Consider the following 16,208-nt stretch of genomic DNA (forward strand, 5'->3'; position numbering starts at 1 on the left):
CAGAGAATTTATGATGTTTCTGGTGAATGGTGTTAAAGAGCCTCTTTCTGATTGCAGCCCTGTCTTGGACAAGACGCAGCTGAATCTAAGAGATGCTACTGCCACTACCACCCCAGAGCTCCAAACCTGTGCCTAAGAAATCTCAGTCCAGCAAAATTGTGCCCAGTCATCATGACCCATCTGAAAAGGTTAGAGCAAGCTGTCTTTCCCAACAATATCTTTGGTAGTCTCTTCCTGTGTTGGCTCAGTACCTATTCTCACCTGTGAGTCTTTTGAAATATGTCTGGTTTAACCTGAGAAAGTGGGGAGGGGTGGCAGCCCTTGTAGTTGGAGAATGCCAGCAAATTAGAACTCGGGGAGAAAGTATGGACTCTTCTTTCCCATAAATGCAGGGCTCAAATGAAGGCCACCCTCCATAACCCTCAAAACTGAACAACACTCAGTCCTCATTAATGATCATGTCTATATTCTTACTTTCTCTGAGAAGCTCCAAGCACCTTGCTGAAAGACTGTTTGGTATATTCTGGGGAGAGTATGAAGATTATATCAGCACATATATTATTATGCTTTTTATAGCTATTAAATTTGAAGAATGGGTATATTTTGACTCTGCTGTTTTGACTTTATTGATAGTTTGATGTTCTAACCTTAGGATATTCTGTGTTCATCATCATACATATTTTAATCAGAATTATACTAGCACTGATGAATTGGCATCAAGAGAGTATTTCCTGGAGCAAAACATCATTAGGTGAATTTAATTTCCTTGATTGGTTTTCTCTGCGCACAGATAAACATTTTCTAATCTTGTTTATTTTACTAAAATGATTTTCATGGAGGTGCCAAATTTTTTCCTATGTAAATTTTTCGTGAAAGATTTGATATATTGATCAGATTTTTGTCGACATCAAATTTTCGGATTAGTGTTCTGCCATTATAACTTTTCTTTAGTGGCAATTATTTTTCCAAAACCAACTTTCTTGGAGTACATTTTGCAAATTAAGTTTTATTGAGTTCAGTTTCAGCTATAATTTTATTTGGGGTCAATTATTTCTACCAGTAATATTAAATAGGAATTGGATAACAGTTTATTTCTTAGCTAATTTCTGAGAAAATAATGTTTCATTTTTGGCTAATTTCTAGTAGGATTATTTATCATCAGCTAGATTAAAGACTAATAGCTTACTTATGTCTTGGCTTAATCAATTACAAAATGGAAGTAATTCTTCTCAGCTTGGTTTGTTTTGTTTTGTTTTGAGATGGAGTCTCGCTCAGTCACCCAGGCTGGTGTGCAGTGGCACGATCTCGGCTCACTGCAACCTCCGCCTCCCGGGTTTAAGCAATTCCCTGCCTCAGCGTCCTGAGTAGCTGGGATTACAGGCGCCTGCCACCATGCCCGTCTTATTTTTGTATTTTTAGTAGAGACGGGGTTTCACCATCTTGGCCAGGCTGGTCTTGAACTCCTGACCTCGTGATCCACCCGCCTCGGCCTCCCAAAGTGCTGGGATTGGGATTACAGGCCTGAGCCACTGTGCCTGGCCCTCAGCTCGTTTTTCTTTTTGTTTTTTGTTTTTTTTTTGTTGTTGTTGTTTGTTTGTTTTTTTGAGACGAAGTCTTGCTCTGTCACCAGGCTGGAGTGCAGTGACACGATCTCGGCTCACTGCAACCTCTGCCTCCCAGGTTCAAGCAATTCTCCTGCCTCAGCCTTCTGAGTAGCTGGGACTACAGGCATGCGCCACCGTGCCCAGCCAATTTTTGTATTTTTAGTAGAGACGGGGTTTCCCCGTGTTGGCCAGCATGGTCTCAATCACTTGACCTCATGATCCATCCGCCTCAGCCTCCCAAAGTGCTGGGACTACAGGCATGCGCCACCGCGCTCAGCTAATTTTTGTATTTTTAGTAGAGACGGGGTTTCCCCGTGTTGGCCAGAATGGTCTCAATCACTTGACCTCAAGATCCATCCGCCTCAGCCTCCCAAAGTGCTGGGATTACAGGCATGAGCCGCCGCGTGCGGCCCCAGCTCTTTTAAGATTGCTGTCTGTGCTGGATTGGTTTATTGTGTCATGAATCCAATTCTGGTAACTCACTGTGCCATGTATTAAGTGTTAATGGTACAGCTGAAGAACAGAGCAAATGGTCTGATCCCAGTGTCCTGCTTCACATTATAACAACTCTCTGATACAGGTAGGGCAGATTTGTTCTCAGAATTTCATAAGGGCAGTCCGAGACTTAGGAGATTTTTACCACATAAAGCTGTTAGGGGGTAGAAGACTCCTATAGTGTGATTTGCCCTAACCTCTAACCCTATAGAGATGGTCTTACTCATTTGGGAATGGGGTAAGGCAAGCACAGATACAGAATATGTGGGGAAAAAAGCCCCTTCTGCTTCAAAATATTCATCCCCCTTCCCTTCCCCGGCCCCTCCTTTATATATACTAACAATCAGAGATTAATCTGGATTACTAAACTTTGTTTTTAATATAAAATTTTCCTTGTGAGGTTTACAATCATATCAGACTACATTATTTTAAATACTATTTCTGCCCATTTACAGTTCATACGAACTTTTAAAAAACATGTATTGTCTTATTTAATCTTCAAGGACTGTAAGGCAAGTTATCCAGCTTTACTGATAAGAAAATTGAGGATTAGAGATTAAGTGACTTGTCCAAGGTCAACAGTTAGTAAAGAGCTGATCCTGGAGCAGTATCTAGATGTGTGTGCTGTTATCCTTACTGGTAATGTCTTTTAAAACGGGTCCCCAACCCCTGGGCCATGGACCAGTACTAGTCTGTGGCCTGTTAGGAACCCAACTGTACAGCAGGAGGTGAGCAGTGAGTGAGCAAAGCTTCATCTGTATTTATAGCCACTCCCCATCACTCATATTACTTCCTGAGCTCCACCTCCTGTCAGATCAGCAGTGGCATTAGATTCTCATAGAAGCATGAACCCTATTGTGAACTGCGCATGCGAGGGATCAAGGTTGTGCACTCCTTATGAGAATCTAATGCCTTATGATCTGTCACTGTCTCCCATTTCCCCCAGATGGGACTATCTAGTTGCAGGAAAACAAGCTCAGGGCTCCCACTGATTCTACATTATGGCGAGTTGTATAATTATTTTGTTATATATTACAATGTAATAATAAATGTGCACAATAAATGTATTGTGCTTGAATCATCCCAAAACCAGCCAACCCCAGTGTCCGTGGAAAATTTGTCTTCCATGAAACCAGTCCCTGGTGCTGAAAAGGTTAGGGACTGCTGTTTTAAAAGCTGCTTAACATAAGAGACCCTTAGATATTTGTTAAATTATTAAACTGATCTACCTGAAAAAGCTGCTTAACGTAAGAGACACTTAGATATTTGCTAAATTATTAAACTGATCTACCTGAAACATCTATATTAAAGGAATGACTAGGAATGGTAGGGGTGGTAGTGGTCTACCTTGGATAGGATAACTGTAAGTATGAGAGAAGAGGAGAAATGAGCTTTACTGAGCTATATTTTGCTCATTTTGTGAGTTAACACTGAAGGTCATCTTGCCTCTTCATAGACTTACCCCATTATCAATGTCTACCACCTTTAGGGACTTAATAAACAGCTCTGAGTGCCAGAATTTCCTTTTGTTATAGTTTATTTGGGTTTATTATATGCATCCTCAGTTACTTTGAGATTCTGGAGTTCCCCTGAGCCCTAAAGAGGACCCAAAGTCCCTGAAGAGACTCTTCACAATTGGATATACTCATTTACCTCTTTTACTTTTTTAGACAGGGGAGAATTGCCAAACGAAGATATCTCCATCTTCACTTCAGGAGTCTCCATCTTCACTTCAGGGAGCACTCAAAAAGAGATCAGCTTTTGAAGATCTCACTAATGTGAGTATGCTAGTCCAATTCTTTGCTATGGTTTTGCATAAGGCTTAGACATGTTGTTTCTTGAGGGACCTTTCTGCTTTACCAGACCCTCTCTGGAATGTTGACAGCAAATTTTATTTGGGACCAATGACCCAGTTTCAGAAACTGCAGGGGCTCTGTTCCTGGCACCTACCATCTGGAGCAATTGGTGGAGTTCTCTGGAAGCAGCAGACAGTGATTATCAGATATGAAATTGCAGATAGCTATGAGAACTATGGAATTTTGCACTTAGATAAAGTCCAGAGGTGACTGCCCAGGCCTTCGAGGTAAGTATTTTGGTGGAATCATTGTAGTCTAGTGCAGTGTTTATCAATTCACACATTATGGACATTCTGAGCAGGACAATTTTTCTGTTGTGTAGGACTGATCTCAACTAGCACCCCTGGTCCTCAGGCATTAAATTCCACCAGCAGCCCAGTCATAGTGATAATCAAAACTGCCTCCAGATATACAGAACTGTTGAGAACCATAGTTCCATGATCTAGTCTTTATGAAGATCTAGAAATTCAATTTTGGCTAGAATTCTCTCAAGTAACCTCCCTTCTGGTATTATTAAGGTACCAGTAAAAATCAGAATTAATAGAATGTTGTTAATCGAATATAGAATCAGGCCAAAGGCAATCTTTGTCTTAGAAAATAGTAATAACTGATACATCTACTGGGTGCTTACCATGTGTCAGGCACTATGCTAAGCATGTTATCCTGCATCAGCTCACTTAATCCTCATGTAATCCTATGAGGTAAATACTATAATCTCTTCTTTATAGATGAGGACTTCACCAATGTTGGTTTTGAAGTCTGTATTATCTAGGCTATAGATAATCCTGGTGAACTATTCTTGCCCTGCATTATGTAGTATACTTATGTAGCTACCAGAATACTTGTATCTACTAAATAGTGTTTTACTCCCTTGGGCATAATTGGATAAGCATTGGTAAAGTTCTTTCCTTTAGCTCCCTGCTCTTTAGTTTCTGTATGGTCACCTTTCTGCAAATACAATCTCTTCCCTATACAGATTACAACATGGTTTTTTAAGTTACAGCTTTCTGCATAATTTCAGATTTACTATCAATTGGTAGAAAGAGCCCCTTCCCACACACACACTTGTACGGTTAGATTAATTTCCTGACTTATTTAACCATGGATACAGAATTTGGCTGAAATAAGGTAGCCACAAATCAGGAGCAGATGCAGCCTATCTTAGTGTAACTTCCCTTGGCCCCTCCAAGTCCCTGATGGGAGTACAGTGACACTGTGAAAGGAAAGTGTCTTAGTCCATGTGGGCAATTATCACAAAACACCTTAGACTGGGTAACTTAAAAACAACAGAAAGTTATTGCTCGCAGTTCTGGAGGCTGAAAAGTCCCAGATCAAGGTGCTGGCAGATTTGGTATCTGGTGAGGGCCCATTCCTCATGGATGACATCTTTTGCCTGTGCCCTCATGTGGTGGAAGAGGCAAACAAGCTTCCTCGGGCCTCTTTTATAAGGGCACTAATCCCATTCACAAGGGCTGTGCTCTCATGACTTAACCACTTCTCAAAAGGCCTATTTCTTAATAGCATCACATTGGAGATTAGGTTTCAACATAATGAATTTCAAAGGGACACAAATATTCAGATCACAGCAGTAAAGTATCACAGCGCATGAGAAACTTTCTTGTGATGTCTCAGTCCCTTTTTTCATGAGTTTATCTTACCATTCACAAAGAACAGATATACATGAACTGTATCAACAATGAGAAATCCATGCAGGTATCTAGGACCCTCCTGATTCTCCAGCTGAATTGAGCATCCGTTTGGCCATATCCCCATGGGGTTAAGGGGCAGGGGAGCAAGGGATCTCTGCTTCTAGCTCTCTAGCTGCTCAGAAAGCCCATTTACCGTTTGCACTCAAGTTCTGAAGATTTACCTTGGTTACCTTGAATGGTCTTTGGTGCCTTCCAGAGACAGTTCCATCATTACAATGTACCTAAGCCATTCCTAGGGTTGGACATTACTGCAGATATCTGAGCTCATCTATTTGACAGTTGAGGGCTCCTTTCTCTCTGGGTTTTGGAGGTTCCCTATATGATAATTTGCTTCTTACAGTCAGTATTATTAGGTCTCCATGTCTTCATCCCTGTGTTCTTCTCAACATTTGCCACAGTGAGATCCTGGCCTGCCAAAAAGAGTTAATCTGTTTTAATTAGTTAATCTGCTGTGAGTTTTTCTTTTCCTCTCCCTTATCATTTCTAGCATGGGAAGGACTTGTGATATTTAAGAACTGGTGCTAAGCCAGTAGACAAGGAGATAGGGCCTATATCCATGTTTGCCTAAATGGTTTTGTGTAAGTAGGACTTTCATTTATTTTTATTTATATACGTTATTTTATTTATTTTTTTGAGATAAAGTCTTGCTCTTCTGCCCAAGCTGGCATGATCACAGCTCACTGCAGCCTCAGCCTCCTGAATAGCTGGGACTACAGGTGCTTGCCACCATGCCCAGCTAATTTATGTATTCTTTTTGTAGAGATGGGATTTTGCCATATTGCTCAGGCTGGTCTTGAACTCCTAGGCTCAAGCAATCCTCCTGCCTCAACCTCCCAAAGTGCTGCGATTGTAGGTGTGAGCCACCACACCCAACCTTCACTTCTATTTTCCTATTTTATAGTGAAAGAATTATGGGGAAGTACAAGTAAAGGTCCCCTTGAGCTTAAACTTGAAAATATCAGTGCTTTGTACCTGCATGTATGGCAAGTAGAGAGTTTCATCCTGGGAATTATGATCTCCACCTCTTTCTTGCCATGAATGTGCCTCTTTTCCCATTCTGAATCTTGATTGTACATATAAGGAGTTTGCAAAACTTTAGGTGAAGTTAAAATGGTGACTGTGCCAAGCTCTTTGAAAAGCAGAGGTAGATGACTTGAGGTCCTAAGAAAGAATTTCCTGTTGGACTGTAGTTGTTTGTTATGATCTGATGATACAAAGACATACTTTTTTTTTCTACATTTAATTTGGAAATAACTTCAAATTTATGAAGTGTTGCAAAAATTAAAATTGTACAAAGAACACCAGTATACCCTTTACTAGATTACTTATTGTTGACATTTTGTCCCACGTGCTTTCTCATTTGCTTGTATATGTCATGCTCCCTTTACCCCTAAGTACAGTGTGTATTTCCTAAGAATAGGGAAATTGTCTTATATAACCACAATACACTTATCAGTTTTCTAAATTTACATTGATATAGCAGTTTTGTGTAATCAGTCATCTATATTCCAATTTTGTCAGTTGAACTTATAACAACCTTTATAGCACGTTTTCCCCTCCAGTAAAGGATCCAGGCTAGGATCATGTATTGTATTTACTTGTCTTTTTAGCCTCTTAATCTGGAACATTTCCATAGCCTTTTTTTTAATGACGTTGCCATTTTTGAGGATACAGTCCCACCCAACTCCCCACTTTGTAAAATAGAAAAAGTCCTCATTTTGTTTTTGTCTAATGTTTGCTTGTGACTAGACTGATACATTCTTGGCGAGGATACTGTGTAGGTGATGTTCTTGCTATCCTTCTCAAAGTATCATATCTGGAGGCACAGGATGTCTGTCTTTCATTGATGATGTTAATTTTGATCACTTGTTTAAGATGTTGCCTGGTTTTTGTACTGTATCATTATTGTTTATCTTTTTTCTCTTGTAACTAGTAAGGAATCTGTAGGGCATACTCTACAAGCATAAGCCTTCCCTTCTCCACTGTTTATTATCAGTATGGACTCATGAATTCATATTTTCCAGAGGTTTACTGTTCATTATTATACTTTATTTTGGTGCTCAAATTGCCCCATCTTTGGCCAGTTAGGAGTGCCTTCAATCTCACTACCGTGTCCTTGTGACATGCTCTCATAATTTTTTGAGCATTTTCTTTCCAGCTTAAAAAGATGTTCCAGACTCATCTTATGTCTCCTTTGTCCAAGCCCTGGAGTCAACCATTTCTCCAGAGTTCTGGTTCCCTTTAGTGGGGAGTGATATTAGATACCAAGATCTTGATGCTAGATGTACTATTAGGGTGTCTGCTTTTTCTGCCCATTCTGCAGACAGGGCTAGGAAATATCTGTATTTTTATATATACAAATGTGTACTTATACATTTGTCTGTATATACAAATATATGTGTATAACTGGTTCAGTCTTGGGAGGGTGTATGTGTCCAGGAATTTATCCATTTCTTCTAGATTTTCTAGTTTATGTGCATAGAGGTGTTTATAGTATTCTCTGATGGTTGTTTGTATTTCTGTGGGGTCAGTGGTGATATCCCCCTTATTTCTGACTGTGTCTATTTTATTCTTCTCTCTTTTCTTATTAGTCTAGCTAACAGTCTGTCTGTTTTATTAATTTTTTTTTCAAAAAGCCAGCTCCTGGATTCGTTGATTTTTTTAAAGGTTTTTTTGTGTCTCTCTCTCCTTTACTTCCACTTGAATTTTGATTACTTCTTGTCTTTTGCTAGCTTTGGGGTTTGTTTGCTCTTGGTTCTCCAGTTCTTTTAGTCATGATGTTAGGTTGTCTATTTGAGATCTTTCTACCTTTTTGATGTGGGCATTTAGTATATGTACACACATATACCTATTTAGGAAATCATGAATTCATGCAGCTTCAATTTCAATACATAAAATTCTTTCTTGGATTCACTAATCTTTATTTGTATGTTCTATAATGAGAACCCTGGCTCTCAAGAACATCAACACCTTTACTTAATACTGTAATACAGCTAAAAGAGTTTCAAAATGGCTTCATCCAAACCACTATAATAAACAAACCTACTAAAAAGAGTTCCAGATTTATTAGCAATATCTAAAACCCCCTGCAGACCTATCCTAATTGAGGATGTATACTTTGAAGGTGGTAGTCAAATACTATTTATAAGTGACTTGGATTGGTTATTTCTGATCTTTTCTTCTGCTTTCTTTTTTCCTTTAATGTAGTTATGGTACTTATTTGAAATATAATTAGGTTCATTTGTGTCATTTAATTTTTTAATTTTTAAAACTTTTTTGAGACAGGGTCTTGCTCTGTTACTCAGTCTGGAGTACAGTAGTGTGGTTGAAGCTCACTGTAGTCTCAACCTCCTGGACTCAAGCGATCCTCTTACCTCATTCCCCCCAAGTAGCTGGGACCATAGGCATGTGCCACCACACTGAGCTTTTTTTTTTATTATTATTATTTTGTAGTGACAGGGTCTCCCTATGTTGCCCAGGCTGGTCTTGAACTTCTGGGCTCAAGTGATCCTCCCACCATGGCATCTCAAAGTGCTGGGACTGCAGGCAAGAGCCACTGTGACTGGCCTGTTTGTTTCATTTTAAAGACATAACTTTAAGTGTATTTTTAGTGACATTATTAACAGTCCCATGATCTTTCCTACTGTTTAATAGTGTTAGTCAGGATTAGAGTCTGTGTGGAACTCCCCAAAGCCCTGAGTTAAATAAATGCCACTTAGTGAGATGGGATAGATATATCATAGGTAGTATGTAGTGTTAGAGGTATATCCTGAAGAGGCACACCCAGACAGCAAAGTCAATCATACTGCCTTTTTTCCACTCTGAAAATCTTATGAGGTCAAAGTGGAGTATGATGTTAACACAGCATCTTTTCAATTATGGGCCAGCTAGTAGGCCTGGCATAGAGCGCAGAACTACATCCTGTATCTCTTGGAAACACGTAGGGCTGCTAGTTAGCCAACACATACCAGTACTACTGCACTGGTTGTTTGATGCTAGCTTCCACCGTAATTGGTTGGCCCAGTGCCATACTGGTTGTGAGATGTTTGGATTATCACTCCTGGGAACACCCAACCAACTTATGTGGGTCAGGACTTTCCTATGAGAGCCACCTTTTAGGTAATTTGTGGTTTTCTTCATTTTCTTGCCTCCTTCTTCCCCTGCCCCCCCACCCACCCTTTTTTTTTTTTTTTGCAGGCTTCTCAATGTCAACCTGTCCAGCCCAAGAAAGAAGCCAATAAAGAGTTTGTAAAAGATGTTTCCAAGAAGATAAACAGGAACACGTGTGCTCTTGGACTGGCCAAAAAGAATAAGCGGAATCTAAAATCGTGAGTGAGAGGGGACTCAGAGGGCATTATTTTAGATGGTAGAGTATGTGACATCCTTTTGTCCCCATTGAGAACATATTTAGCGAGCCACAATGGTGACTACCACATTAACCCTGGGTGCTGAGGTGGGCTCAGCTGTGGTTGCTGAAGAATTACAGGCCTCTTCTGTCTCTTCTCTTTCATAATGTGTGTGCATATTGAAAGAGCTGTTGTCATTGGAAAATTTGCCAAAAGACCTTGTGCTCATCTTTTCCTGTCTTTTAGTAATTCAGTACCTGTTTGAGCTAGTCTGTGCTTTATAGTGTGGAGACAACTTAACTTTTCAGGGATTCTCAGCAGCTGACTGGTAGCTTGCCAGTCTGCTTATTCCATTAGAAGCTTTAGGGGAGGTTTGTCCCTTGTTACTGGAGATAAATTACTATCTCCCTAGAGCAAAAACATGTGGTTTTCAGCTGTTACAGGTACCGTTCACAGGTTCTACAAGTACAGATGCACATTCCCATTTAGGATTGGAAAAATAATTTACCTCTAGGAAGACTTTATCCCCTCCTCATTCCAGTGGGAATTATTCTTCAGGGACTGACTAATCTGCATCTGAATAGATTAGATAGCTGGCTATTACAGGGCTACAGTCAATCATATTGCCTTTTTCCCCTCTGAAAATCTTATGAGGTCAAGGTGGAGTGATGTTTACACAGCATCTTTTCAGTTATTTGCTAGCCAGAAGGCCTGGCACAGAGCACAGAACTACATCCTCTATCTCTTGGAAACATGTAGGGCTGCTATTTAGCCAACACATAGCAGTACTATTGTACTGGTTGTTTCATGCTAGCTTCCACAGTGATTGGTTGGTGCAGTGCCATACTGATTGTGAGATGTTTGGATTATCACTCCTGGGAACACCAAAGGGTAAGCTAAAAAGATTGAGTAACTCTAGAAAATAACATGCACAGTTCACAGGATATTTTGCTAATTACCCAGCAGAAAGAAGATTAGCATTTAGCCTTACTTGGTTTCCTGCTGAAATAGAATTCTGGAGTTTGCATGCATATTTTGACCTTAATTCTCTGCATTATTTTCTTTTGAATTTCTTTCATCATTCTGACTTTTTTTTATGTTTCTTTTTTTGTTTATTATTATTATTATTATTATACTTTAAGTTTTAGGGTACATGTGCACAACGTGCAGGTTTGTTACATATGTACACATGTGCCATGTTGGTGTGCTGCACCCATTAACTCGTCATTTAACATTAGGTATATCTCCTAATGCTATACCTCCCCTCTCCCGCCACCCCACAACAGGCCCCAGTGTGTGATGTTCCCCTTCCTGTGTCCACGTGTTCTCATTGTTCAATTCCCACCTATGAGTGAGAACATGCAGTGTTTGGTTTTTTGTCCTTGCTATACTTTGCTGAGAATGATGGTTTCCAGCTTCATCTATGTCCCACAAAGGACATGAACTCATCATTTTTTATGGCTGCATAGTATTCCATGGTGTATATGTGCCACATTTTCTTAATCCAGTCTATCGTTGTTGGACATTTGGGTTGGTTCCAAGTCTTTGCTAATGTGAATAGTGCCGCAATAAACATACATGTGCATATGTCTTTATAGCAGCATGATTTATAATCCTTTGGGTATATACTCAGTAGTGGGATGGCTGGGTCAAATGGTATTTCTAGTTCTAGATCCCTGAGGAATCACCACACTGACATCCACAGTGGTTGAACTAGTTTCCAGTCCCACCAACAGTGTAAAAGTGTTCCTATTTCTCCACATCCTCTCCAGCACCTGTTATTTCCTGACTTTTAATGATCGCCATTCTAACTGGTGTAAGATGGTATCTCATTGTGGTTTTGATTTGCATTTCTCTGATGGCCAGTGATGATGAGCATTTTTTCATGTGTTTTTTGGCTGCATAAATGTCTTCTTTTGGGAAGTGTCTATTCATATCCTTTGCCTACTTTTTGATGGGGTTGTTTGTTTTTTTTTGTAAATTTGTTTGAGTTCATTGTAGATTCTGGATATTAGCCCTTTGTCAGATGAGTAGGTTGCAAAAATTTTCTCCCATTCTGTAGGTTGCCTGTTCACTCTGATGGTGGTTTCTTTTGCTGTGCAGAAGCTCTTTAGTTTAATTAGATCCCATTTGTCAATTTTGGCTTTTGTTGCCATTGCTTTTGGTGTTTTAGACATGAAGTCCTTGCCCACGCCTATGTCCTGAATGGTATTGCCTAGGTTTTCTTCTAGGGTTTTTATGGTTTTAGGTGTAACATGTAAGTCTTCAATCCATCTTGAATTAATTTTTGTATAAGGTGTAAGGAAGGGATCCAGTTTCAGCTTTCTACATATGGCTAGCCAGTTTTCCCAGCACCATTTATTAAATAGGGAATCCTTTCCCCATTGCTTGTTTTTGTCAGGTTTGTCAAAGATCAGATAGTTGTAGATATGTGGCATTATTTCTGAGGGCTCTGTTCTGTTCCATTGGTCTATATCTCTGTTTTGGTACCAGTACCATGCTGTTTTTGGTTACTGTAGCCTTGTAGTATAGTTTGAAGTCAGGTAGTGTGATGCCTCCATCTTTGTTCTTTTGGCTTAGGATTGACTTGGCGATGTGGGCTCTTTTTTGGTTCCATATGAACTTTAAAGTAGTTTTTTCCAATTCTGTGAAGAAAGTCATTGGTAGCTTGATGGGGATGGCATTGAATCTATAAATTACCTTGGGCAGTATGACCATTTTCACAATATTGATTCTTCCTACCCATGAGCATGGAATGTTCTTCCATTTGTTTGTATCTTCTTTTATTTCATTGAGCAGTGGTTTGTAGTTCTCCTTGAAGAGGTCCTTCACATCCCTTGTAAGTTGGATTCCTAGGTATTTTATTCTCTTTGAAGCGATTGTGAATGGGAGTTCACTCATGATTTGGCTCTCTGTTTGTCTGTTATTGGTGTATAAGAATGCTTGTGATTTTTGCACATTGATTTTGTATCCTGAGACTTTGCTGAAGTTGCTTATCAGCTTAAGGAGATTTTGGGCTGAGACGATGGGGTTTTCTAGGTATACAATCATGTCATCTGCAAACAGGGACAATTTGACTTCCTCTTTTCCTAATTGAATACCCTTTATTTCCTTCTCCTGCCTGATTGCCCTGGCCAGAACTTCCAACACTCTGTTGAATAGGAGTGGTGAGAGAGGGCATCCCTGTCTTGTGCCAGTTTTCAAAGGGAATGCTTCCAGTTTTTGCCCATTCAGTATGATATTGGCTGTGGGCTTGTCACAGATAGCTCTTATTATTTTAAGATACGTCCCATGAATACCTAATTTATTGAGAGTTTTTAGCATGAAGAGTTGTTGAATTTTGTCAAAGGCCTTTTCTGCATCTATTGAGATAATCATGTGTTTTTTGTCTTTAGTTCTGTTTATATGCTGGATTACATTTATTGATTTGTGTATGTTGAACCAGCCTTGCATCCCAGGGATGAAGCCCATTCGATCATGGTGGATAAGCTTTTTGATGTGCTGCTGGATTCGGTTTGCCAGTATTTTATTGAGGATTTTTGCATCAATGTTCATCAAGGATATTGGTCTGAAATTCTCTCTTTTGCTTGTGTCTCTGCCAGGCTTTGGTATCAGGATGATGCTGGCCTCATAAAATGTGTTAGGGAGGATTCCCTCTTTTTCTATCGATTGGAATTGTTTCAGAAGGAATGGTACCAGTTCCTCCTTGTACCTCTGGTAGAATTCGGCTGTGAATCCATCTGGTCCTGGACTCTTTTTTGGTTGGTAAGCTATTGATTATTGCCACAATTTCAGAGCCTGTTATTGGTCTATTCAGAGATTCAACTTCTTCCTGGTTTAGTCTTGGGAGGGTGTATTTGTCGAGGAATTTATCCATTTCTTCTAGATTTTCTAGTTTATTTGCATAGAGGTGTTTGTAGTATTCTCTGATGGTAGATTGTATTTCTGTGGGATCGGTGGTGATATCCCCTTTTTCATTTTTTATTGCATCTATTTGATTCTTCTCTCTTTTCTTCTTTATTAGTCTTGCTAGTGGTCTATCAATTTTGTTGATCCTTTCAAAAAACCAGCTCCTGGATTCATTAATTTTTTGGGTTTTTTGTGTCTCTATTTCCTTCCGTTCTGCTCTGATTTTAGTTATTTCTTGCCTTCTGCTAGCTTTTGAATGTGTTTGCTCTTGCTTTTGTAGTTCTTTTAATTGTGATGTTAGGGTGTCAATTTTGGATCTTTCCTGCTTTCTCTTGTAGGCATTTTGTGCTATAAATTTCCCTCTACACACTGCTTTGAATGTGTCCCAGAGATTCTGGTATGTTGTGTCTTTGTTCTCGTTGGTTTCAAAGAACATCTTTATTTCTGCCTTCATTTCATTATGTACCCAATAGTCATTCAGGAGCAGGTTGTTCAGTTTCCATGTAGTTGAGCAGTTTTGGGTGAGTTTCTTAATCCTGAGTTCTAGTTTGATTGCACTGTGGTCTGAGAGACAGTTTGTTATAGTTTCTGTTCTTTTACATTTGTTGAGGAGTGCTTTACTTCCAACTATGTGGTCAATTTTGGAGTAGGTGTGGTGTGGTGCTGAAAAGAATATGTATTCTGTTGATTTGGGGTAGAGAGTTCTGTAGATGTCTATTAGGTCCTCTTGGTGCAGAGCTGAGTTCAATTCCTGGATATCCTTGTTAACTTTCTGTCTCGTTGATCTGTCTAATGTTGACAATGGGGTGTTAAAGACTCCCATTATTATTGTGTGGGAGTCTAAGTCTCTTTGTAGGTCACTAAGGACTTCCTTTATGAATCTGGGTCCTCCTGTATTGGGTGCATATATATTTAGGATAGTTAGTTTTTCTTGTTGAATTGATCCCTTTACCATTATGTAATGGCCTTCTTTGTCTCTTTTGATCTTTGTTGGTTTAAAGTCTGTTTTATCCAAGACTAAGATTGCAACCCCTGCCTTTTTTTGTTTTCCATTAGCTTGGTAGATCTTCCTCCATCCCTTTATTTTGAGTCTGTGTGTGCCTCTGCCCGTGAGATGGGTTTCCTGAATACAGCACATTGATGGGTCTTGACTCTTTATCCAATTTGCCAGTCTGTGCCTTTTAGTTGGAGCATTTAGCCCATTTACATTTAACGTTAGTATTGTTATGTGTGAATTTGATCCTGTCATTATGATGTTAGCTGGTTATTTTGCTTGTTAGTTGATGCAGTTTCTTCGTAGCCTTGATGGTCTTTACAATTTGGCATGTTTTTGCAGTGGCTGGTATCGGTTGTTCCTTTCCATGTTTAGTGCTTCCTTCAGGAGCTCTTTTAGGGCAGGCCTGATGGTGACAAAATCTCTCAGCATTTGCTTGTCTGTAAAGTATTTTATTTCTCCTTCACTTATGAAGCTTAGTTTGGCTGGGTATGAAATTCTGGGTTGAAAATTCTTTAAGACTGTTGAATATTGGCCCCCACTCTCTTCTGGCTTGTAGAGTTTCTGCCAAGAGATCAGCTGTTAGTCTGATGGGCTTCCCTTTGTGGGTAACCCGACCTTTCTCTGTGGCTGCCCTTAACATTTTTTCCTTCATTTCAACTTTGGTGAATCTGACAATTATGTGTCTTGGAGTTGCTCTTCTCGAGGAGTATCTTTGTGGCGTTCTCTGTATTTCCTGAATCTGAATGTTGACCTGCCTTGCTAGATTGGGGAAGTTCTCCTGGATAATATCCTGCAGAGTGTTTTCCAACTTTGTTCCATTCTCCCCATCACTTTCAGGTACACCAGTTAGATGTAGATTTGGTCTTTTCACATAGTCCCATATTTCTTGGAGGCTTTGTTTGTTTCTTTTTATTCTTTTTTCTCTAAACTTCTCTTCACGCTTCATTTCATGCATTTCGTCTTCCATCACTGATACCCTTTCTTCCAGTTGATCGCATCGGTTACTGAGGCTTGTGCATTCGTCATGTAGTTCTCATGCCATGATTTTCAGCTCCATCAGGTCCTGTAAGGACTTCTCTGCATTGGTTATTCTAGTTATCCATTCATCTAATTTTTTTTCAAAGTTTTTAACTTCTTTGCCATTGGTTTGAACTTCCTCCTTTAGCTCGGAGTAGTTTGATCTTCTGAAGGCTTCTTCTCTCAACTCGTCAAAGTCATTCTCCGTCCAGCTTTGTTCTGTTGGTGGTGAGGAGCTGTGTTCCTTTGGAGGAGGGAGGTGCTCTGATTTTTAG

General features: G+C 39.7%; 1 protein-coding gene across 5 annotated transcripts in view; it reads left to right on the plus strand.

The window, feature by feature from the left end:
- The window catches only part of CCNB3 (cyclin B3), a 93,195-nt gene that overhangs the window by 22,511 nt on the left and 54,476 nt on the right, over positions 1–16,208 (plus strand). For 4 of the 5 annotated variants that reach the window (XM_055268880.2, XM_055268883.2, XM_055268881.2 and 1 more), the window contains 3 exons: positions 58–188; positions 3,770–3,877; positions 9,862–9,992. In XM_055268880.2, the coding sequence (XP_055124855.1) occupies positions 93–188; positions 3,770–3,877; positions 9,862–9,992 (335 nt within the window). In that variant the 5' untranslated portion in view covers positions 58–92. The remainder of the gene's footprint in view (positions 1–57; positions 189–3,769; positions 3,878–9,861; positions 9,993–16,208) is intronic. The other variant, XM_055268884.1, reaches the window with a different exon arrangement.

The sequence above is a fragment of the Symphalangus syndactylus genome, chromosome X (genome assembly GCF_028878055.3).
Source record: "Symphalangus syndactylus isolate Jambi chromosome X, NHGRI_mSymSyn1-v2.1_pri, whole genome shotgun sequence".
NCBI lineage: Eukaryota > Metazoa > Chordata > Mammalia > Primates > Hylobatidae > Symphalangus > Symphalangus syndactylus.